Source organism: Eleginops maclovinus, chromosome 19 (assembly GCF_036324505.1).
Source record: "Eleginops maclovinus isolate JMC-PN-2008 ecotype Puerto Natales chromosome 19, JC_Emac_rtc_rv5, whole genome shotgun sequence".
In the NCBI taxonomy this organism is placed as follows: Eukaryota; Metazoa; Chordata; class Actinopteri; order Perciformes; family Eleginopidae; genus Eleginops; species Eleginops maclovinus.
Window position 1 is genome coordinate 13,023,403 of NC_086367.1, and position 24,106 is coordinate 13,047,508.

Here is a 24,106-nt window from a genome sequence, read left to right on the forward strand (position 1 = left end):
CAAGCACAATTACAATAAGGAATAAGGAATAGCCTGCTGATAATACTAACCAGATTAGGGCAGCAGACTTTTGTGTGATGATTACAAATAACAGTTGTTTGGAAAAGTGACTTCACATTAGAGTTTCTGAGAGGCTACTGGTGAAAAGCTGATTACTGAACAAATCACATGGAAGCTGAGGTTCTTTATCCTCACAATGCATCATCTGATTTCCTGCCATAATCTGATTAACATAAACTGATTTATGTGAGCATGTAAACAAAGTCACGGGGTTGCCACTCTGTAGTCACATATCTGATGATAAATAAACGAGGAAATTAAATTTCCCTCTCCACTCAGAAATATCAGATACAGCACCATCGGCTGAAAAGGGGAGTTTTCTTTGTATACATACAATAATAAGTGAAAGCCGTTTAATAAACTTCATAAACTGAAAACATCTAATTTGATCATAATCTTGATTTATGAGGGAAAACTTATAGTCCTACATGTTTTCTAAATAATTATAAAACGTATAATAATAATAATCATAATCATAATAATAACATATTTATATGGATCTTAAAAAAACAAAGGAAGCCTACAACATCATTCACAAATACAATTGTAAAAATAGCCCAATTAAGATCTATAACTGAAGATTTAAACATTAAAAATGAATTTATAGAGCTAAAACAAATACCACCAGTTAAGTCAAGATAAAAGTGGATTTCAAAAAGAGATTTAAATAAAGATATTGAGTTTGCTAGCCTGAGGTCCTCCTTTTAGGATATTTTTAAACAATATCTGGCAACTGACAAGAATCATTACTAAAAGTCAAAGATGTCCTTTTATAAAGAAACTGGAAGGGATATTTAGAAGTTCCATTGCAATTCTTACATGGTCTGTTTTGTACAGGACCAGGAGTGTTTGATAGCTCGGTGTTTGGGATCAGCCCTTGAAGGCATCACTTCCTGGGAAAGTGGGAGGTGAATGTTGTCAACGTGACTGTCATCCAGTAACAGTGAGGCTCACAGCCGCCGGAGCTCCGTGTCTGTATCGTCGGGTCTTGGAAAGTGGCCGGGTGGGGGAGACAGGCAGCCAACCTCGGGATTCAGGGAAGATGGAAATAAGTCGTTGCTTTATAATATCTCCTATGTATGCATTCAGAGCCGCGTTGTAACATTCAGGACAACTTACCGTGAATGTGTTTTTGTACATTTAACGTTTTTGCAACCCAGCAGCGCGAAGCTAGCTTAGCAACCAGCCGCCGATAGTGTCAGACACTCAGGTACAGGAGAGGAGAGGAGGGTGACAAAGGAAGGTGGCGAGGTAACGATGAACCGCTTTCGAAAGTGGCTGTATAAGCCAAAGGTAAGTTATCTTGGATTCACACGCTGTGTCAGCTCTGCAGTCAAGTCATTTTTTATGCATAGCTCTGGAGATAGCTAGCAAAACAGCCGATCAGTGAGGCTGGCTAGCCTGATCACTTCATAAACTGCCACACATCTGCTAACGTTAGCCTGTTTCACTGATGTTATTTACCAGCAGATATCCCTTTGTTGATGTTGTTGTTGATGATGCTTTTGTCATCAAACCGGGGATAACAATGTTACACTATGACAATGCACACTGAACTACACTGATTGATTTACTGTTGTCCTCAGCTGGCTTTGTCATTATTGATGTTTTGTTGAAGTGATTTTCTAATGGTTTTATAGTCCAAATTCATAGTGGAACCGTTTACTTAGTCATAGTTTAATAGCAACAATAACAGCATCAATTATGAACACATAATCACAAAAATGACAACAATAATAATAACAAAAAATGTGAAATAAATCAAAACTAATATACTTTATGATTTATAAGTTAATAAAACAGAGTTAATAGCATTTTAGGACTGCTACTGATAATTATTTTCTTACGATTAATCAGTTTTAAATGAACAGATTAATTGTATGTGTATAAAATGACAGAAAACAGTAAAATAAAATTCACATGTCAGCTTCTTTGATGCTTGAGGAGAGTTGCTTTATGTCTGACTGAAATATATGTAACTTAAGTTAGCATTAGACAAAGCAAAGCAGAAAAAACACCTCATAACGGAAAAGCTGAAACTTGAAACATGACAGAAATGGGGAATTGAAGGATCAACATAGTTATAGTTGAATTAAATGTGTTATATTTTATAGCTTTGTTGCATTTTAATGGGCTTTGTTTGTTGATTGTAGACACCACCTGAAACTGGATCAATTGTAGTTAAAAGCAAAACATGTTAAATCAGCAGCTGCTCAGGACCAGGACACTCCATTTGGAGGCAGAATCATCACTTTAGGGGGTGAGCTACTAATGGATGTGCTTAGATTCTTTAAATCAAGCTCAGAGTGTGGAAACATGCCTGACACAGCAGAGGAAGTATTGAAGGCTTGATCGCCTTGTTAAATGAACAGTTTAATATGTGCCAACTGCAGCACTTTTTTTACTTTGAGTGAGAGTGAATATTCCTCCAGGGAGAGAATTTTTTTTTAGCTAATAGGTTTCAGGAGGCAAAACTGTAAAGCACTCAACTCAATGTGACAACTTGCACACACACAAAAATGCATGTAGTTGTAACTTGGTTTTTAGTGCTGTACCATCATAAAGCAATTAGTAGTCCTTAAACACTCACAGACTTTGCAACCAAGGTGGACTGAGAAACCTCTATCCGGTTATTTTGTAGCGAATTCTGATCATTGGGTGTTGTAATTTCTAATGTGGGGTTAACACTCATCCTCCTGTCTCAGTTACTCATATGCTCTTATGCAACGTTCTGTATTTACTGATAAGAATGAGCAAATGTTACATTGAAAAGCACTTGATACAAACCACTTGTACTACACAGTATTCTAATGAAGGTGGATAGGTGAAAAAGTGTATTGTTATCAACTGCGTTTCTATAAAACAAACATTATTAATAAAGAACATGGAATTCCATAACTTGTGTACTCAATAAAACATCTTGACTTTTGATAAAGAGGCTGAAGTTTTCTGCTGTAGTTTAGACACACTCGACAGGGTTGAATAATGTCTTTTTCATACATGCAGTCCTTTCAGTACATTGCTATAGGAGCTGCACATAAACAAGTCCTGAAAGCAGATTTTTCTGGTGATAGAAACCGAGGAGACTATACTGCAGACAGCCTCTTAAACAAGTTGGTTAATGTGGTGAAGAGTTGTGTTTCTTGGCAAAGAAAATCAAATGTTTTACTGAAAGATTTGTCGACATGTATTCCTAATAGGCAGTAATAGTTGATATGTCAGTCTCTCTGATAAAAGAAGACTGCTGCATTTCCATATCAAAGAATAACAGTAATTGGGAGTTTCTGCAACAGTAATGTCAGACGGGGATAAAATAAATTGCCTGAGATTATATATCATCCACCTGCTCTTTACCACATGCACACACCTGCGTCAGTCCTCTTTTCTCTGTTTAACCATGTTTGCTGTCACAGCATTATGGTGCTCCATTGTTGGGTTTAGGCCTAAGTGTTGGGGTTCACCAGAGCATTGTCACATTCATGAAAGACTTCTGACCCGGTGTGCTGGGCTATGACATCAGCACCTTTTCTGCCAAAACACAGCTCTGCTAGGTATTAACAGATTTACACGTAAGTCTGTGGGTTTAAAATGATCAGTTCTGCCTCAAAGTAGAGAGGAGAACAGCGCTGAAAGGCTTAGTAATTACACCAATCAGTATGAAAAGACAACAGTAATGAAAGGAGGGTTCAGATTGCGTTATGCTCCTGTTGATAACGGCAGCTAAGCTAGCAAGTAGTTTACACAGAGAGAAAATATTTCTGTGGTAATTCAAATCTGTGCCCAACCCACATATTATAGCATTTAGGGTTGAACGCCGCATAGCATTGTCATTTTGCATCAACAGTAAGCAGTTAATTATTGAACTATGTTCTCCTGGAGACAGAAAAGTGTCGATTCAGCATGTTCCCTTTACTGAAGCAGAGCTATTGATATTTGCAGAGCTGCTCATACTTCCCCAGATAAGTCCCACTGTGGAGGACTTTTATTTTGCCCCAGCTGCTACACAATCCCTTCCATTTGTGTTCAAGGGGAGTGTGCAGCTCTGTGCTGGACCTGTCTGATCCCCTGAATCTGTCATCGAAGTGCCACTTTTGGGAAAAAGATAAGTGTATAGGGATGGATTGTCCTGCTCTCCTGTAAGGGTGTGTGGGAAAGGCTGTAATGGTTAACTCACCCTCTTTGTAAAGATATTTTCGAAACTCCTGCAAGGACTTTTAAAGGGTTCAGCATGTTTTTATGTAAATGCTTCACCTTTTCCCCCCAAATATCAACAAAGGAGATCTTACTCACTCTAAGTATTTAGTGCGCTTTTATTTGAGTTGAACTTTGACTGTACTCTCAGCAGGGGAAAGTTCCGGATAGGCTTTGGAGAGAGAGAAATCAGGGGAGAAGCTTCCATAGAAATCTGCTTCAGCTCACATCCTTGCAGTCCCAAACAAAGATGAGACCTGGCTCGGGTTTCTGAGCAGCCAAAATGGCCACTGTCTCCCCCGCCTCTCATTCATCAGCAGCAAACTTGCAGAGTGACTGGTGGCGAGAGAGAAAGATGTCAGGAGGCTGGACCTGTACACTTCCTGTCTTGGTTGTTATTCCATCAGGCATTCAAGAGCTGACCTTCAGCTCCACACCGCCTCATCAGTCAGCGTGACAGCCTCACAACTCCTCCAGACCGGGTGCATCTCCATCTACAGGATGCTACTCATTGCCTCTGTTTTCCACTCGCCCGTCTGGATAGTTTAGTGCTTGGTTAGCTGGCAGATATCGGTGTGTAACAATGTAGGCTGTATGATCATATGTAAAGCTGATGCCTGACTTATTTGATTATCATCCAATTCTGACATGTCGCTGTTATTGCTAACTAATTTTTCGATATAATTATGGTCATTTTAAAAGGAAGGAAAGTTCCCAAGGAGATTTTCAGTTTAACCTCCTATTATACCTTGAACTTCACAACTGTCATTTATTTTCTTATTTTAATTTATTTCAACTGTGTTTTTTTCAATACTAAATAATAATAAATAAATAATATATTTTAGAAATAGTTTTGCAAAATTAAGAGCATCAAAAGCTACATTTATGCACCTGAACTCCACGTGCAATAAATGCTTTTAGATTTCAATAAAACATGAGACATGTCTGATATGCAGCTTTATATTTAATATAGAATAAAACAAAATAGCAGTTTGGAACTACACATGGTTTTCTCTTGGCCTTCCTTATGGTTATGCTGCATCTAAAGATAATAACAGAAACGTATAGGAACATTAAATCCTGGTATGTTCGCCTCAACAAAATGAAACCAATACAATAATTCAGTAGAAATAAGGGTTTAGTCTATTGTAAATCCTAACATTGTTTTAATTCTTAATCTTCGGATTTCTTTCACAAATAATCATATTTTCTTTGTAGAAACATGTAGAAAAGGCCCATCATAATTCATCAAAGCCCACGTTGGCATTTTCAACGTCCTGTCTTCTCCAGGCAACCAGATATTTACACAAATCTGTTCAAATTCCATCCTAGGAGACTAAGAAACCCAGCAACTATTTTCATTAGATAAGCTACAACCAATTCATCTTTAAGTTTGTGTATAGCAAAAAGACTAAAAAGATCTTTCATTGAAATTGTGGCTGAACTAATAATCTAGCTCTCAATAAACGCTTAACCGTATGTACAGTATATGAAGTTATTTAAGGGGAAATCTCTAAAATGAATGGTGTGAAATCATTTGTACGCATGTTAATGAAACACAACAAAGTATGTTAGTTATAATTCTATGGTTATACATCATTGTCAACGACCATAAAAGATGCTTTAGAGAGGGTTGTCACTGTCAGAGAGAAACACAGACGTGTTGACAGCTGATGTTTTCCACAAAGCAACACATTTTAACTTATCATCCACTCAGGAGCCTCTTCTCCTCCTGCTGCAAGCTGTGTGGGCCCGACTTAAAATGCAGCCGTTGAATTTGACTCTGAAAGGAAATGTTCATCTATGAGGAGGTGGAAATGACACATGGTTAAATCATTAGTAATATCTCAATATGTCTAATAAAAAACTGTGAAAGTAAAGCATGGGTCATTACAGGCATAGATGGGCAGGAGGTGTCCTATTTGTAAAGCTCTTCTAAGATCTGTGAAGGTGCTAAAAAAAAACAAGACTTAGATGGAGATGACTTTTAAACCCATATGAAGTTGAGAGCGTTGTCTTTTAGATAGTTTGTAATCATGAAACCACAAAACTATAATCAGTTAATCAGTAGGATCACAGAACAGGAAATTAGTTTGCGTTCTTTTGACATAATTGTTAGTGTTCAGTTGATCAGTCCAATATTTACTGTGTTTGGGTTCCTAAATATAAGGATTTGTGACTTTGCCTTTGTTCATTTTAAATGTAGTCTGTTTTATTTGAAGATAGATTGGACACATTGTCTGACATATTATTGACCAAAGGAAAAATCTATCATTTAAAGCAGATGGCGCATGCACCACATAGACCAAAGCAAATTCCCTACCTACTTAATTGCAATAGTAGGCAATAAAACGGATACATATTAAAGTATTCTTCTACATAATTATACACATTTACCCTGGTCCTTGATAAGTTACACCCATTAAATCGGTTTAATATTATTCCATTTACACAGTTTTAGATGTAGTTACTTTTTCGGAAATATTATATTATGAAAAAGTCCCTAATTTTTGTTTTTATCAGATCACACCTGTTCTTTCCCGGTACATATTTTCGTACCGTTCTCAATAACTGGTGAATCATGGCTGTTTTTTTCCTCCGTAATGATTGCTCCACCGTTACAGATCAGGACAGGCCTGGCTGTGATTTAACTCGCCTCCTTGCCGTTCATTTGTCGTTCATCACAACCCTGCTCTGTTTGCAAATTATGTGAACATGCGAGAGGAGGAAGTGAGAGCAGGTGAAGCAATTAGGGGCTTGTCTTTGCAAACATGAATCCGCACTGTTGGCACGGAGTCGATGTGAGAGGGAACGGCAAAACCGCTTATCAGCATCCAGTGAGGGTGCTTCACATAGCCTTGTTTCTGGGGTTCTTTGTGGACGTCCCGTTCTGCTTACCCACCTGCCATGCCGTAATTGATTTGGTGTCAACTGCCGGGATTTAGAGAGCTGACCCAAGTGCAGAGCGAGACAGGCGGGCGATTGAAGGCCTTTTTAAATTCATTGCAGGATAGGGGAATCAGGGCCCGCCGTCTGAGGGGTGGGGAAGTGATGATTGAAAGAAAATAGCTGCGGAAGGTGAGTGACATTTAAAGGCACCACAAAAAAAATCTGCTTGTATCGATTGAGAGGCTGCACTCCTACATCTCTTTCCCTATTGGTGGTTAATGTGAATTCCTCTCTTATTTTTCGGTGAGCAGAAATGAGAGCAGGTTTTAAAGGTGCATTTTTTTCATATTTTGAGTCTGATTGTTGAGTAAGAGCCAGCAAATGGAGAGCCACCCCTCCCGCTCTGGACTGTGTCTTATCAGCAGGGTAGAGAGGGAGGGAAAGGAGGAGAACAGTAGGCTGTATTTTTGGGATTAGATTTTGGCCTTGGTTACAGTTGGCAGGAGATAAGATGAGAGGATGTCTCTCTTTAGCTGCTCTAGTGTTTCTTCTTACTGGACTATAGCATAGATATTATAGCTTGTGTTTCAATAGAAAACAGTAAATGGATATTAAAACATGTCCATGTCTTTATGCTGTAGTGTTAATGATTGTATAATTGACAGTGTTCATTGCAAAATATCACTTAGTTATGGGTGAAACCCAGTTTGGAGAAGTGAAAAGCTGCAACCAGATTACCGCTTTACGTGTTAATTATTCATGCATTCATTGATTTTATTATCACTTAAGTTGCTGTTCTGCAGTTAGGTTTAGATGTTAGTGGTACTATCCCAGTCCTGTGTTTCATTTCATCTCTGCAGACAGCCATCAAAGCTGTGTGTTTACACACACACACACACACACACACACACACACACACACACACACACACACACACACACACACACACACACACACACACACACACACACACATACTGTTGCTCTTCATGACTCTTCAAGTGTGTCAGTGTGTATAATTTGGCACAGCCGTACCGATGCCGGCTCTCAGTCACTGTTCTTAAAACAATGAGAGGTATCTGGACAGATTTAGACTGACTCTGAGTCATGCACATCCTCAGCCTGCAAGTGGGGGGTGTGGGTCAACATGGTGCAGAGGAATTATGAGAGGTCATTGTTGGTTTGCTTAAGTTTTATTCTTAAATATTAGTCATGCCAGTTTTTTTGTGTCTCCTCCAATGTTGTGGTCTCTTCAGGACACAGTTCCCCCCTCCCCCCCAGCCACAACAACAGACGCTTCTGGAGCCCCCGTGTTATTGCTGGGAAGGTCTCCCCGTGTGCCCCCACACTTCCATCAGGCGATCCTCGACACGACTTGTGACCACCTAAATCCTCCGCCCCCCCCCAGTGTCACTTCAGCCTGTCATGCTAATCCACGTCCCAGATCACATGCACAGGTCGGTGCTTGGTCCAAATGCCAGATTAGGGCAGCCCTCTGAGAGGAGCGCACAGATTATGCCATCAGTCCAGATGTGCGGACCACTCTGAATATATTGAGTCAATGAAGGGAAATCTCCAGTCTGCTGTGGGTCCCACTCTCGCGTGGGTAATGCAGTAGCACTCCTCAGCTGTGATCAGTGCCTTTGATTTAATTATACAACTCTAATAGAAAACCTTCTTGAAATGTGATCTTAAGACGGTTGGAGTTTATTCCTGAGAAGTCACTATTAATAACTTAGTAGCTTCAGAAAACAACAAAGATATGAGGAAGCAATGACTCAACACATCTGAAAGTACTTCAGCATCACTGCATCCAGAAGAAAAAATACCTTTCTGCCAAATTTAATATGAATAATGACTGAGGAAGTTTCTTGTTTGTTACCCAAAACGAATGGCTCTCTCTTGCTTGGCATTAATGCTGAGTCCTGAATAATAAATAAGGATGAACTGTATCCGGCTGCTTTTTTTTGCCACTCTGACAACTGACTGGATGGAACGGAGTGAACTGGATTCCCCCCCTTACAATATTTGCCCCTGTTCCTTGGAAGGCAGCCAAAAGGCTTCAAATTGAGCCTGGAATAGAAGGCAGAAGCAAGGCTTCTCATAAGTCCCCTAAGTGGGCTCAATGTGCACGCACTGATGCTATGGAGGTTCATGGAGACTTAGCCGGATGTCCTCCATCATCCGCACAGTCTGAATAGAAAGGAAGCCCAGAATCGGCCGCTGAAGGAGAAAGCTGTCTGAGATGATGAAAATGTTGATCGCACAGCATCAGTGACACGCGTCAATAAGGGTCACACTGTCATCGCCTCTTATTGATTTAATGATAAACAAAATGGTCAGAGATTTCACCAAGTCATTGCGAAATGCCCGTGATTGAGGGGGGCTTAACAGTAATTGTCACTGTGGATGAAGTTATGGGAGACTAATAGTCTGAAATGATGGGTTTGTGACCGCAGTGGATAGAGTTTTTGAGTCATCTTAAAGAGAGGGCACCCAGGACAACCGACAGCAGGACTATAACAGGAGAGCTTCACGCCACAGGGGACAGGAGCCCAATCTGCTGAATCATTCCTTCACTTACGCAAGGTAGGGCCGTCATTGGTGATGATGACACAACTCGCAAAGAGTTCAGGAGTCAGATCCCCAGATACGACACTTTTAGTACACTCATAGGAAGGTGTTGTTTATCGTCTTCTTACTTGGATTTTTACTTTTTTTAAAACATATTGATTTTCTCTGTCAGGGTGTTTCTACATTTGCTTTTTATTTGAGTTTTTTAATTGATGTGAGCATCGTATTACCACATTTTCTTTAACCATTTACCTCTCATGTACCTGCCCAAGCCATTACTTTACTCTGTGCCTTTTATACTTGGTAACTGCTACACTTGGCAATAATTACAGGCAAATATGGAGTTACAACTATCTTCTGTAGGTGTAGTTTGTGTGGTTTAACCTGTTTTCATGTAGCTATTTAACTCTCCTGATCTGGTAAACAGTTTGACCAGGCTAGGGCACTAATGGTCTTTGCATACCTTTTTTCTTTTAAAATATTCAATACATGATAATTCCACTGTACATTAAACTTGCAGAGCGCCTCCTCTAGCATCGTGATCTATCTCAAAGTAAATCAGCATATCTCGAACATTGCCTGCCTTTGACTTTTCCCCCATGATGCAATGCTGCAGGAATGTTGCCTCTTGTGTGAGGAATGCAGCAGGAGGAGGCAATAGGATGGCATCTGTGTCAAATACTTCTTCTCTTCCTCCGTCAGCATTGAACTATATGCTTCATAAATCTCAACATGAATGCCACCACTCTGTGGGCCGTGTTTGGCCCGTGCTTGAGACATGTCTTTCACTGTCTCCCACTCTTGTTTCCTGTTTGGTTCATCGTGACATTTTCATCATAGACCCACTCATTGTTTGTCAAGTCAAATCTGACCCCTGACTGGTGACATCATTGACACAGATGACACTTGGATGTAAAGATAAATACCTGAACTGTACATAGGGATGTTTGCTTCCTTTTTTAATTTAGATGTCCTGTGTGTTATTTCCCCTTAGCCTACAAATTTCGAAAAAACTACTTAAAGGGATTTCCATTGTGGAAGTGTGAAGATTAACATAACTAGTACACACAGCTGATTTTTATATCTTGTCATTATACTGTCGCTATCTATTCATATTCTTCACAGATTAGTTATATATAGAGCATGTATGTGACCTTATTAGGAAAGAGCACTTAATAGAGTGTGTGAAACCGTTACTATGTGCCTGCTTAACACAGATTGCTTGTTGCTTCTTTTAGGTCTGATAAAATGCCCTCTTCTTCGCCCTTTCAATATATTTAGTAAACATGAACAGAGGAATCCTCATGCACACACATGAACCAAATGTGCAGGAATAAAGTTTTGCACTATGGGGCAAACTGGGTTTAATGTCGTATCTATGTTATGTAAGTATCTATGTTTCCATAAGCAAGAAGAAAATCTGCTTTAATCCACGCTGTTGTTATTTATCTCAGCCTCCAGAAGCTCTTGCTGAAAACTCAAGTATCTCAGAGTGAAGGACCTTCTCTAGTTCTCTCAGCAAAAACATGACATCACTATAAATAAAGGTCGCCAATTGTCAAAATATAGCCATCTCAGTCCTCCAAATAACCTTTGAAATCTAAAAGATGTCTCCCTCCTCGCAGTTACAATGCGACAAGTACCCCAGCTGTAGGTTATATCTCTGTGTTTTCTCCTTGCTGTTTGTTTCATTATTAATGAGAGGGAGTGAGGGAACAGCACCATGTATCATATTCAGAGAGAGGAGCGAGGGCCCACGGGAGAGCAGCACGCAACAGGAAGCACTGCAAACTTAAGGGAAAAGGTCCTGTGAGAGGATTCCGTAAATACCAGTATGCAGTTCGACTTTGTGAAAAACATTTCCAGACACTGGACGCTCTGCAGTTAAAACGAGCCTGTTTACCGCTGTAGCTCTTCTGCACAGTCATGCGGTCCTTTTTAAGCTCCAGTCCCGTCACTGGGTCGTCGTGGTTTGGGATGATACGCGTAGGCGTGCGGTCGCCATTTTCAAAACCATTAACCTTTCCAACAATGTGAGCCCTCCCCAGGATGTGTGTGAGGGTATACAGTGTTTGTTTGTGTACTGTAACATTTTAATGGCATGTGCGTTGGTGTAAGCAATGCAAATGATTAATGGTTGTTTACGTTCCTTGTTTGTCAGTGTCTCTCTACCTTGTGTGTTTTTGCTGTAAGTGCGCCTCACGCAGCAGCGGAGGGATTTGCTGTGCTGTTCCGCGCCACACTGAGGGGAGCGCGGTGGGAGATAATGACATAAATCCTCTACCAGGGCCAGCCTCTCTAATTACGCCCACCCTTCTGGGGAGCTTTCATACTATATTAACCTTTGTTAACTACTCTCATCAGGATTAAGGCTATATTTTATGAATTACCTTGTTGGAAAGCGTGAATTTGTATAAACCCAGTCTTGGCTCATAAATCAACAGAGTAGCTGGGCAAACGAAAGAACAAGATGGTCTGCGCACTGCCCTACTTACCCTATATTTTTTGTCCTACCGATTTAAATTATGTTTCTATAATATGTTTGATGTTTATCACTTTATCTCAGTGGGTTCTTTGTACGAGCATATATCTCTATAGCAGATGATGACTAAGAGTTACACTCACTGTTGGCTATGTATTTGGGGAATCACTATGCTAACTTGTGGACACCAACGTGCTAAAGTAGCATAGACTTGAACACAAAAAGTGATTTATCTATTCACTTGCCCACTGTTAGAAAACCACCTAGCATTGAGCTGGTGTTCTGGAGACGGCAGCTGTCCATGCTTCACACTGTATTTCACTCATGCAGAGCTCTAAATAGCATACATGTTATTCCCACAAGCTCTACACACGGAAGTAGTGTGATGACGGAACACAATGCCTACCCCTGAGCAACAATCAGACCTTAAGGTTAAATTAGAGCACACCAAGAGTGATGAACCTCCCTCTGTATTGTTTCCTGATTTCCTTGATGCGTGACTTCAGTTTTGCAGCTGGAATGAATAATTTACTCACCTCATGAGATCATCCAGGAGCTTTTGGACACAGGGATTTTTTCCATTTCTCACAGGATTCTGTCTCAGTCATCCTCAGATAACAGTAAAAAAAAATAGCATCTTGTACGAGACAACAGAGGCCTGATTGTACTCTGGTTTTGGTCGATAGAAAATCTTGTTTGCATTTGTATTCAGTCATGTCCTCTGCTAATACTGTGTTTTCTTAAGATGTAAGGTCGACTCAGATTATTTGTCGGCTGTTGGAGCTTTTATAGTGTTTTATTGTCTACAGCTGAAGAACCAGTTAGTAAAGGGCACTTCGCTGTGACCAGAACGAAGTGTGTATCCTTTCAGGAACAACATTCTCTGCTTTCAGCTTCTCGAAACGGAATATTTTTGGGGCTCTTTATTCTTCTGTGATGTGAAACTTTAGGTTGTGGACTATTATAACATAAGAGATGTCACCTTGTGCTTTGGGACATTGTTATGGGCATTTTCCAACATTTTTTAAATGAAACAAGTAATAAAAACAAATCAACGGAATAGTTGAAGCTGAAAGGAATACTGGCTGCCCTTGGGAAACTACTGCATGTTTTGGAAATAACACGGTCATAGAATGAGTACAGCATGCATGCAAACTTGCTTACACAAAACATATAAAGTGTGTCAAGCCCAGTTATTAATTGTTGTAGGGATTTAAATTTATAACCTTTTTTGTGCATTGCCTCGTCTGTATTTTCTCCGATAAACGGCTACACTTGTGTTGGAAATGACCTCCTTGTGTCTCTTTGTGTTTCCGTGCAGAGGACGGACCCCCAGCTCCTGGCCCAGTTCTACTATGCTGATGAAGAGCTGAATCAGGTGGCCACTGAGCTGGACGGCCTGGACGGCAGGAAGGACCCTCAGAGATGTACCCTGCTGGTCAACCAGTTCCGCTCGTGTCAGGTCAGCAGGGAGAAACCAACAAAGTCATCTTTCTGTGACCTTCATTTCACAAAGGATGAAGCTCAGTCTTTGTGAATTAGGGTTATTTCATCCATTCATCACAAATAATACTTAAAAATAGCTCTGGGATTGGAGGAGAGATAGAGTAAAGGTTCAAAATATCTAAAGGGGCTCAAATGAACATAAGAAAGGTTTGGGTTGCCATCATTTTTTGCCATGAATAGACCATTACCTACTGCTTTTTAATGAAGGTGATGGTTGACAAATTGCGCTGCCCTTGTGTATTTAAAACTTAATCTAAAACTGGACTTTTAGGTTTGACATGAAAGCCAAACATAAACACCAGTCTTATCACCACTTTCTGGAACCAGGAGTAGTGATATGGTGTTTTCTTTACTACTATTGCTTAGTCGGGTTCCTACTTACAGCAGTTTTTCTGATAAGACGTGATGAGCAGACTATGTGTGGGCTCTGTGTTATGATGGTTTTTAGTGAATGGTTACCAGAGCGGCTTCTTTGGGTCAGAGGCTTTTTATTACCGTAGCTTTAATGAAGGTAATTGTGTTAAGAACACAAATTAGGTCAGATATCTCCCTCTTTCTGTTTTTCCTCCCTGAGTGAAACACTGGGGATGAATGGTACGGTAGTGTGTGTGCTGACGCAGGATCAGGCTGTAAATGTGGGTCCAGGTCTTTATGTGGTCAGGGCTGAGAGGGGCAGAGAGGGTGTTGCTGTGCATGAGTGATGGCTGTCCCGCTGAGCAAGCTGGAGGTGGTAGAGGGAGGTCGTCATCTTGCCCGTTGTGCCTTAGCCCCCCCCATCCCCACAGCACACAGGGGAGAAACACTTAATAAGGTCATCACTTGATCCCCGACTGTTCTCTTTTTACCCTTCACCCTTTCCCTCTGCCAATCTTCCAGCTTGCTTCTCTTATTTACTTCTTTGCCGTTTATTTTCATTGTTTTAACGCTTTCAAAACCTCTTGCATGCTTAGATTTTTAAATATGTCCTACTTTCTCTGTTTTGTATTATATTTAACTGAATATATTGGAGTTTGAGACTTCCAGACCAGACATTCAAAGACATCACCTTGGACTCTGAGAAACAGGGATTAAGATTTGTTACAATTTGTTCACATATTGAAGGACCCCGCCATTCACCTAGATCCAATAATATTTGGATTAATCAATAATAAATTCATCTTAGGTTGCAACCCTAGACTATCTCTTGTTAGGATGTACCTCAAATTAGTGTCTGATTTGGTCTCCCTGCAATTTGCAGTATAAAACATTTAACAGAAAGCACTCGTAGGAGTCTGTTCAGTGGCATGCCTCCTCAAGGGTTTTGGAGAATGAATTAAGCAGCATGATACCCCACCACAGCCCAGAGGCCCCAAGAATAGAAAGCAAGTGCACTCAAGCCAAAATGTTGCACTTGAACCTGTCACTGCTGCTATCAGCTCTTATTCACGGGACACAGTGGGGGTCGCTGCCATGCTGCTCATATTATGCTGGCACGGCTGCTCCTATGGTGCGGCCTGCTGGAACAGGCGAGGGAGTGTGTGTGTGTGTTTGAGATGGACACAGATTGAGTAAGAATGCGTACACGAGAGACCAAAAAGGAGAATATGTCAGAGATATTGAAAACAGTGAGAGGTAGACTGCAAAAAATGATAGAAGTTAGCCTTCTGTCGGACACACGTATCACGGCGCAGTCACCATCTCTGGGTGATTTGACACCAGCAGCAGTGAAGGTTATCATCAGTGTCCCCCCCGCTGGGAGACGCTGCAGACAGTGGGGACTCGGGACACACACAGCACACAGCCATAAAGGAATCAGTGGTTAAGCTCTCTTCTCAAAGCTTTATAATCTTTCTCCTCGGGGCCAGCAGAAAGACGCAGTGCTGGGCATGACCAGATTACAGTGCACGGTGCAGCTGCGGTTGAGTGAAAGGCTCATTGTAAGTCATTGTTAGGGCTGTTGTACATGCCAGCGGCACATAAGCCCTTGATTAGCTCTCACTGCGTGTGACACTGCATTTTCACTGCTGGAGTTATGGTCTTTAGTTTTGTGTTTTTATTGAGGGAACTGTAGCTGTGTAATGGTCTCATTTAGTTGTCAAATTGTGTTCATTTACTTTCCAATCAATGGTCTTTAAACACTGCAACACAGTGGCCTTTTTAGGATAAAGCCAAGCCTGGATTGTAACAAACGTTAGTGACTCCAAGTTAACGAAGAGTTTTTTCTCCATCATGTTTACCCCTCAAAGTACTTTGTTCAATTTGTTTCCTGTCTCTCATCTGCAGGACAATGTGTTGAACATTATCAACCAGATTATGGATGAATGTATTCCCGACGAGCGGGCCAACAGAGACTTCTGCGTCAAGTTCCCTGAGGAGATTCGTCATGACAACTTGGCCGGGCAGCTGTGGTTTGGGGCTGAGGTAGTGTATTCCCTCCAGCATGAGTCGAGGAGAAAACAACCTTGCACAAATCTACACCTGTGCATAGAGATAGTGTATTTAATTGTTAAAATGTGATGTTTTGTTGAATGTCATTTCGCCATTATGAACATTTTTTTCTGTTTGAATTCTGTACAAGGCGAGATGATTAAACACGTGATGTGTTCCTGTGCAGTGTTTGGCCGCCGGCTCCATCATCATGAACAGGGAGATAGAGAGTATAGCGATGAGGCCCCTGGCTAAGGACCTCACTCGCAGCCTGGAGGAGGTACGCAACATCACCAGAGACCAGGCCCTGAGAGACCTCAACTTGTACACGGACCGCATCAAGGACGCATTGCGACATTTCGACAGCCTTTTTGCTGAGTTTGAGCTCAGGTAAATGAAGACATTGCTGGGATTAATGGCAAATAAAGCAATACGATTAATCTGCGTTTATCATCTTTAAAAACCCTTTGGTGCACGTTTGAAGAAAAATGTGAAAGAAAATTTGAACATGTCATCACATTCTACTGTCTTTTTCTTCCATTGCCAGTTATGTGTCAGCCATGGTGCCTGTGAAGTCTCCCAAAGAATACTATGTACAGCAGGAGGTGGTCGTGCTCTTCTGTGAGACTGTGGACCGGTGAGTTTACAGAGGAACATTTTTGAAGAATTTGCAGCCGACTGCTTACTTCATCTGGAAGCAGAATCTAAATAGTATCTGGAGATAATGTGATTATTTTTCCCTGTTTTGTTTCCCTAGGGCCCTTAAGCTGGGCTATCTCACACAGGACATGATCGATGACTACGAACCTGCACTCATGTTTACAATTCCCCGACTAGCCATTGTGTGGTAAGTGTCTTCTCCATTCTTCTCCCCACTTCCTTGTTTTCCGCTCTCTCCTGCCCATTTTAAGAAGTTTAAATCTATTTTTCAGTGGGCTGGTTGTGTATTCAGAGGGACCTCTAAACTTAGAACGCAAATCAGAGGACATGTCTGAGCTCTTCCGACCTTTTCGCACTTTATTGAAGAAAATCAGGTAAGTCAATATTGAATTAAACACTTTTTTCCATCTTTTTAAATGCTCTTTTTTCACAACATGACAACTATCTTGCGATGTTTTGCAGAGATTTGCTGCAGACCTTGAGTGATGAAGAGTTGGTGACACTGGAAAAGAACCTGTGTATCTCTCAGGACGGGGAGATGTCCGTAAACCCGGAGCCGGCAACAGACAGCTCACCAGCTCCAGTCCAAGAGAACCACTCATCTTGCTGCCCCGCTAATGACAACTCCAAGGGGGAGAGTGAGGGGGAGCAGGAGCATCTGGCTCCGTTTGTCTCTGGCAGCCAGGAGGAGGAGCTGGCAGAAGTAGAGAAGGGCTGGGAGGAGGTGGAAACAGAGAAGGGGGAGGTGGAACAGGAGCAGGGCCTACTGTGTGAGGAGGCGGAGGAGGCAGAGTTGGCGTGCTCCATGCAGTACGACGAGGAGGAACTGGAGCAGCTCAACATGATGGTGTACCGCGTGGGGGACGAGATGTCCACCCTTTTGTCGCCTCCCAGCCAGGGTCAGTCCCCGGCGCACCATCCCCACAGAGGAGGGGCGGGAGGCTCGAGCGGGGCATCCAGCACGGAGGCCTCCCCCCGCAGGTACCTGGTTAGCCTTGGAAGGACGGGCATCTATGTAGAGGAGGAGGACAAGGTCTTCTTCATGGATGACCTCGACGCGGCAGGAGACGGTATCACCAGCATTTCAAGAGAAGCCTGCGTTTGTATCGCCTCTCCTTCCAAAGCACCGGAGTCTGCTCGTCCCGCGCAGCATAAGCCGGGACTTCAGCCAGACTCCACCAGGAACGGCTGGTGCTCTGAGACGCAGTCGGAGCAGCCGTGCCCACAGCCGCGCAGCCTGAATGCACTCTGCCCCAACGCAAAGCGCCCTCCCTGCACTTCCTCTCCCAGCTCTGAATCTCTGCCTTTCACCAACGGGTGGGAGACGGGTCTAGAGGGCACAACGTCTGAAACTGCTGAGGTCATCGCCCACCGCATGGGTGGGATGAAGCTGTCTGCCACGGTCATCTTCAACCCTCGCTCCCCCAGCTTGACGGAGCTTGCTGTGGACAAGCTGCTGCTGCCGCCGCGGCCCGCTCCCTCTGAGGTTGAACCCTGCGGCCCAATGGTGGCCACTCACTGCCTGCTCAACTCCTGCGTGTGTTGCGGGAGCTGTGAGGATGCCCATGAGGACGCCATCACCACAGAGAGCACTGGACTGGGGTTAGGCCTCTCCCTGGGGTTGGATAAACACTGTAAGACCGCAGCCCCCAGCGCTGTCATACAATCTTCCGCTTGCCGGCTGCCACCACGAGGTCACGATCCCCACAGTAAGGGAGAGCTCGCCCAGTTGACTCCTTCTTCCCGCTGCTCTGCAGAGACCCTGGAAGAGGACTCAAAGTCTCAGCTCTGTGAGAAGTGCCTGGCCATGGCTCCAGGGCCGGGGCATCGCGCTCAGGACTGTGGCTACATTGGAGGGGACGGACCCTCCCTGTGCAACCACCAGCTGAGGAATGATAAGAGACAGCAGGCCAGTGGGGGCCAGCAGAGGGACAGGGAGACAGATAAGGACAAATCGGGAAGTAAAGACTCGAAGAGGGACATCAAGGAGGACAGCAGGAAGAGCTCTAGGTATGATGTCATTTGAATGAGTCCTTTTATTAGCCTTTTGATTAACTCCGGCCCTGTGATCTCGACACAATCGTGTATCAACATTTAAATCTGTTTCATCATTTACATTTGTTGTTTCTACGTTCCTTTTGCCATTATTTTTATGTTTATTCATTTTATTCTGTATTTCTTTTATCATTTCACTTCTTTAATTTGAAAAACTCTTTATTTGGTTGTTTTTAGTTTTCAGAGCTCTCCCCTCAGCTCTGTGTCAGGTAGTGACTGTGAGAGTGTGTCGGTCACCACATGTAGTCTGTCAAGCAGCGCATACACTCCCAGGTAACTCGTCACTCATGAAAGTGTGTTACACCGACACATCTGTGCGTTTATTATTGCCCACGCTCCAAAAACTAGCTAATAACTGATAGATGAAAAGGTAGCGTTTGTTAATTTCCAGTCTTTATGCAGTCCTTTGTTTGCATTCAGCCATCGATTGAAGTGTCAGTCACTCCTTCGTATATGGGCTACAGGTGACAGCATTAATTTGCCTCTTGGCTTAGCCTGCAGGTTTAATTAGACAGATGTGTAGTAGTGATTTACATGTTTATTCTTCAGAAATAATTGGAAATTAACAGCAATTTCCTGCCATTTTGTGAAGTTTGTAGGGAGCAGAGTTGTTTACTTTTATTTACAATGCATTATTCATTTTTTTTACTTAAAGATTACAATCTAAAATGAATGAAATAAGAATTGAATTTGTATTTAATGACAGTCTTCTCCTGTCTGTCACCACTCCCTTCAGCCCTATCAGCAGTCTGACCCCCAGCTCAGGGATGTCAGAGGACCTGGACCATCAGGAGATCCAGCTGGCTCTGCAAAATGCAAAGTTGGCCGCCAGGAACAAAATCCGATCGCGCTTCCACAGCAGCAGCGACCTCATCCACCGCCTCTTTGTTTGTATATCAGGTAAAAGCTCTCACCATGTCAGTGCACCCCCCCCCCCCCCCCCCACCCTCGTGCTGATAGCCATTGCGTGTTCTGGTTTGATGCAGGCGTTGCTGATCAGCTGCAGACAAACTATGCTAGTGACCTTCGCAGCATCCTCAAGACTCTGTTTGAAGTCATGGCAACAAAGTGCGAGGAGGGAGACGACGATAACCACAAGAAAGGTAAGTTACACGTCTGGAAAGGGAATGTTAGAAAAATGTAAATACAGGTGGAAGAGCCTTAAAGCTAAATGTCTTCAACTGAACTACGAGAAAGTACAGGTGTTACTGCTCCAGAGACCATAGCAGACACACTGTATTGCTTCTGTTGCTCAAAATATGAAATCTCCTTGTGAAGATTTGATATTTAGCTGTAAATATTGTCAGAACATAATTGTTCAACTGATCCATCATTGCAGCAGAGCTTTTAACACAAACATCACTCAATCACACACTTCACCATATTTATTGACAAAAATATTTGTGGGGCATTTTGTTTTTCCCACACAACAATAAATATACAAATATATACACCCCCTTCCAGTCACACTCCACTTGCTGTAAATTCTTCCCCCTTCTGTCAGTGATCTTCATTTATTGCTCAGTACACCGGTTTGAGTTTCTTCTTCTGTGGTGTCCAGCAGGTCCTGTTCTGCGTAATGCTGTGCTGGAAGACTGCGCTCTCTGTCAGGAGACCATTTCTTCCTCGGAATTGGCAGCTAAGGCCCGGGAAGGCCAGTTTGAAGGTCAGAAAATCAACAAACAGATTAGTTGCTACGTTCTTTTTCTCCCTTTGCTCTGCAGCAGACCTGCTGGTGGTCACAGACTGACTTAGTGTTAACTGCTTCTCTCTGTGCAGACCCTCCAGACTGGGTCCCTGATGAAGCCTGCAACTCCTGCATTGCCTGCAAGGCTCCCTTTACTGTCATTCGCAGGAAGCATCACTGTAGAAGCTGTGGAAAGGTACAATGACTCTCAGTCTAAGGCAGTATTGATCGTGATGATAAATATGTTTGCTAACAACCTTTTTTTCATGTCGAAGACAATGACGGCACCGACGCCATCTAACACAAACTGTGATTGAATCAACATGTATTATAGTTGAAAAAAGACATGACGTGGCAATATTATAAACTGTTCATGCTCATCGGTCCGTGTACAGTGCATGCACTATAAGAAAACAATTGAAATAGAATTTTCTGTTTACATGTATTTGATCCAACCAAGATTTTTTTTTATTAACTAACACATTACATGCTTTGTCATTTCAGATCTTCTGCTCTCGCTGCTCCTCCCACTCGGCTCCCTTGCCGCGGTATGGCCAGGTGAAGCCCGTCAGGGTTTGCACACACTGCTACATGTTTCATGTCACGCCTTTCTACAGCGACAAGGCCGGCATCTAAACTCAGATTGTCCCAGAAAGCACACATAATCCGCCACAACAAGCATATGCAACAAACAATCCAGGGCTGTGCACAAAGAAAATGCCACACTGCTCTGGAAAAAATAATGGTCGTCATCGTATCTGCTAAGCAAAGCTGCAGAGACAGGCCATTAGAGATGACAGAGCAAAGCCAAGAGACACGCAGACTCCAGTGATGATTCGATCCGCTCGTTAGGAGAGACTGGCAGCCAAAGGGTTTGATTTCAGAGCCCAGCCAACACACAGAAATGATTCACAAATGCCTGTCTGACTAAAGAGGCGCAAAAGAGAGAGGGGATAAAAAGGCAATAACAGATTTTGAACTGGCAATGTGCAACAGTCCTCTGTAGCAGCTTGCAGCACAAAATCAGAACGTGCCACCCAGTTTGTTTTGTTGCTTTGAATGAAAATGAAAGTGACTTGTGACATATTTTCCTATGCTTTCGCGAGCTTCCTACATTGTGCCAGGTCTCCCACGGGATTTGGATTACTCAAAAGAATGTAAGTCATGATTACTATGTAAATAAGGATATTTCTGGTAAAAGCTACATTACAATGTCTTCAGTAAAGCTTTTTATACAGGCGCTAGAAAGCAGTCTTTACCAGGCTACCAGTCCCAGTAAAGCAAGAATGACAAACAGCTTTTATACTGCGATTCTTTCATGCTTTTAATGCCAATGAATGTTATTCTGTATCACTTTGTGAAACGGCGTCTAGGTTCCAACAAGTTGCACCTCTTGATAGCAATGGGCTGTGCCCGATGCTTTTACAGTTGCACCATGGCATGTTTAGTTCCTCTGGGGACTCCGATGCACACTGATGGATTCAAGGGATTCCTTAGTCATCACTGTCAGGATCTTGGAGGCCCCCTAGTGGAGAGTTGACCTCTCTTCGCTCCATGCTTTTATCACTATGTTGTGAACTGTTTGTTCTGAACCAGAGGCCTTCTCATGTGACAGCCTAGAGACTACAGGCCGATTATTGCCCACTGATTTCTCTTCCTCACACTTGTTATAGTGCAATATTCTGACTACTTACGGCAATTGTCCTGCATATTTTAGAGACAACACTAAGATATTTAAATTGTATTTATAGGCCAATTCTGATACATTACGCTGATTTGGGTTTACATTAAATTATTTCAAGCTTCAGCTCTGGTGGTACTTTGAGTGATGATAAGGTGATTTTTGTTTTCAGACTGACATAATTTATACCTGACTTCCTTTCTGCTCTTGAATCTGCTTCCATACAAAGTATTTTCCATGCTCATCGTATATCACAGTGTGCACATCTAAATGGACTGTCCAGAATGTCCAATCTACAAATATGGACCTTAAAGCAACATAAATGAAAAGACACATCGTGTCCATTCTGCTCTCGCATAAAGCAGTTTCTCAGGCATTACATAATCAACATCCTTCACTAGTTTTGGATCAATTTTATTTTCATCAAAGAACATATAAAGTAACTTTGAAAGGTATGTTTTCTTCCCTTTTATAAAGAACAAAAATAATGTATGAAGCTGTAATTACTTTAATGTAAAATACAAGGAATCATGCAGTAATTAAAGGGCGGGTTATCCTATTATTGTTTCAGAGCTTGGTCTTATTTTATAAAATTCAAGGACATTTCCATGATAACAGCTGTGTAAAATAATCAACGATCAAATAATGTTATATAGTTTTAAATGCGATGTATATTGAAATAAATTACTTTTTCCTGTTTAAATTGGTCGACTGATAACTTATTCTCTTCACTTTTAAAGCAAGTACGAAATACCATTGAAATTTTGCCTTGAAATGTGTCAGTAATTACTGTCAAATAAAATCTATTACGCATAAAATCTATTATGCATTCTTGCCCCATGATTGGTAAAGTCATACTGATGTAGAGCTCCACCTGCTATGAAAGTTTATGAAATGTAAGTGATCAATATTGTCGATTCAAGACATGCAACTCAAATGTGACTTGATTTGTCTCCAACCACAAGCTGATGTGTAGTTTTCTAGGCCACAGGAACAGTTGGTTGAAAGGCGTAAGTGTTAAATATAGTTTTGATTTGAAGTGAGACTAAATGAATATTTTCGGGAGATGCTGTTTAACAGCCTGGGGCTATTTTAGTTCCAGTTATTTTTCTGCCACTTAAGTAGTCAGCATGGGCCTACTCATCAAATGAGCAACACCCTCCCTAACTGCATTTCTGAGTTTTATGGGGAGCAGTAATGACACATTATTCAAGCTTCAGTTTTTCCACATAACTTAATACAGTTTACTTACTCATGAGGAACCACTTCAGCCTGTGAAAATAGTCGTTTACGTTCCTCTGTGGCTCTGGGGGGAGTTTTCTAAAGAAAGCTTTTCTTATCTTGGCCATGCAATGAAGATAACACTTTTATAACAGAATGTTTGTGCTTCAAAAATGAGGGAATGGAGATTAAAAGATGTTTACCAGACATGGAGGGAACAAACTGTCTTATTGGTGGAATTATTCAGTGTGTATAGGATCCGGGGTTTTCAATGCCTTAGCCGTACTAGAGACCATAATATCTCAGCCTTTGCTTCTTTATTTGCATTTTCTTTTTATCCACCTCTGGGGCAAAACTACTTTATAATCATCTAAGAAAAATGTAAGATATGATCCAATAGTAACAGAACACCATACTGGACAGGCAGAGAAACACTTTTCAATACCCACAAATTCAGAGGCAAAAACAGCAGTCCCACAACTATATGCTGCTAACATATACTAAGTAAATACTTCTGGAAAATCTCTTGAGTTATTGTAGGAACTGGTCTGTTCTTTGTGGTTACCACTAGATGGCAGGAATTCTTCATGGCCTGGTAATAAAATGGTGTTCACCATAGTCACAGCAGAGAGGTAAAGTACTTAACGATTTATTTCAATGTATTTACCTAAAAAACATTAAAACAGGTTTTTATT

General features: G+C 41.9%; 1 protein-coding gene across 5 annotated transcripts; it reads left to right on the forward strand.

Moving 5' to 3' along the window:
• Nucleotides 1–1,015: 1,015 nt before the first annotated feature.
• zfyve28 (zinc finger, FYVE domain containing 28) lies at nt 1,016–22,893 on the forward strand. Of its 5 annotated transcripts, none has more exons than XM_063909594.1 (14): nt 1,016–1,353; nt 13,517–13,657; nt 15,964–16,101; nt 16,295–16,497; nt 16,655–16,744; nt 16,865–16,954; nt 17,040–17,141; nt 17,230–18,777; nt 19,000–19,095; nt 19,559–19,722; nt 19,809–19,925; nt 20,384–20,488; nt 20,602–20,705; nt 21,014–22,893. In XM_063909594.1, the coding sequence occupies exons 1-14, from the start codon at nt 1,318–1,320 to the stop codon at nt 21,143–21,145; spliced, it is 3,066 nt and encodes a 1,021-aa protein (XP_063765664.1). In that variant the 5' UTR covers nt 1,016–1,317; the 3' UTR covers nt 21,146–22,893. The 5 variants fall into 5 exon arrangements, with proteins under 5 accessions (XP_063765664.1, XP_063765665.1, XP_063765668.1 ...); XM_063909595.1 differs by having other exon boundaries at nt 20,387–20,488; XM_063909599.1 differs by lacking the exon at nt 1,016–1,353 and adding an exon at nt 11,605–11,746.
• The last annotated feature ends 1,213 nt before the right edge of the window (nt 22,894–24,106 follow it).

What these genes read in the sequence shown, in the direction of transcription:
- zfyve28 (XM_063909594.1), top strand. Translation starts at nt 1,318, where the DNA reads ATGAACCGCTTTCGAAAGTGGCTGTATAAGCCAAAG. An exon ending in CCTCTTTGTTTGTATATCAG is followed by an intron (nt 19,723 to 19,808) that starts GTAAAAGCTCTC and finishes GGTTTGATGCAG; the next exon opens with GCGTTGCTGATCAGCTGCAG. An exon ending in ACTGTAGAAGCTGTGGAAAG is followed by an intron (nt 20,706 to 21,013) that starts GTACAATGACTC and finishes TTGTCATTTCAG; the next exon opens with ATCTTCTGCTCTCGCTGCTC.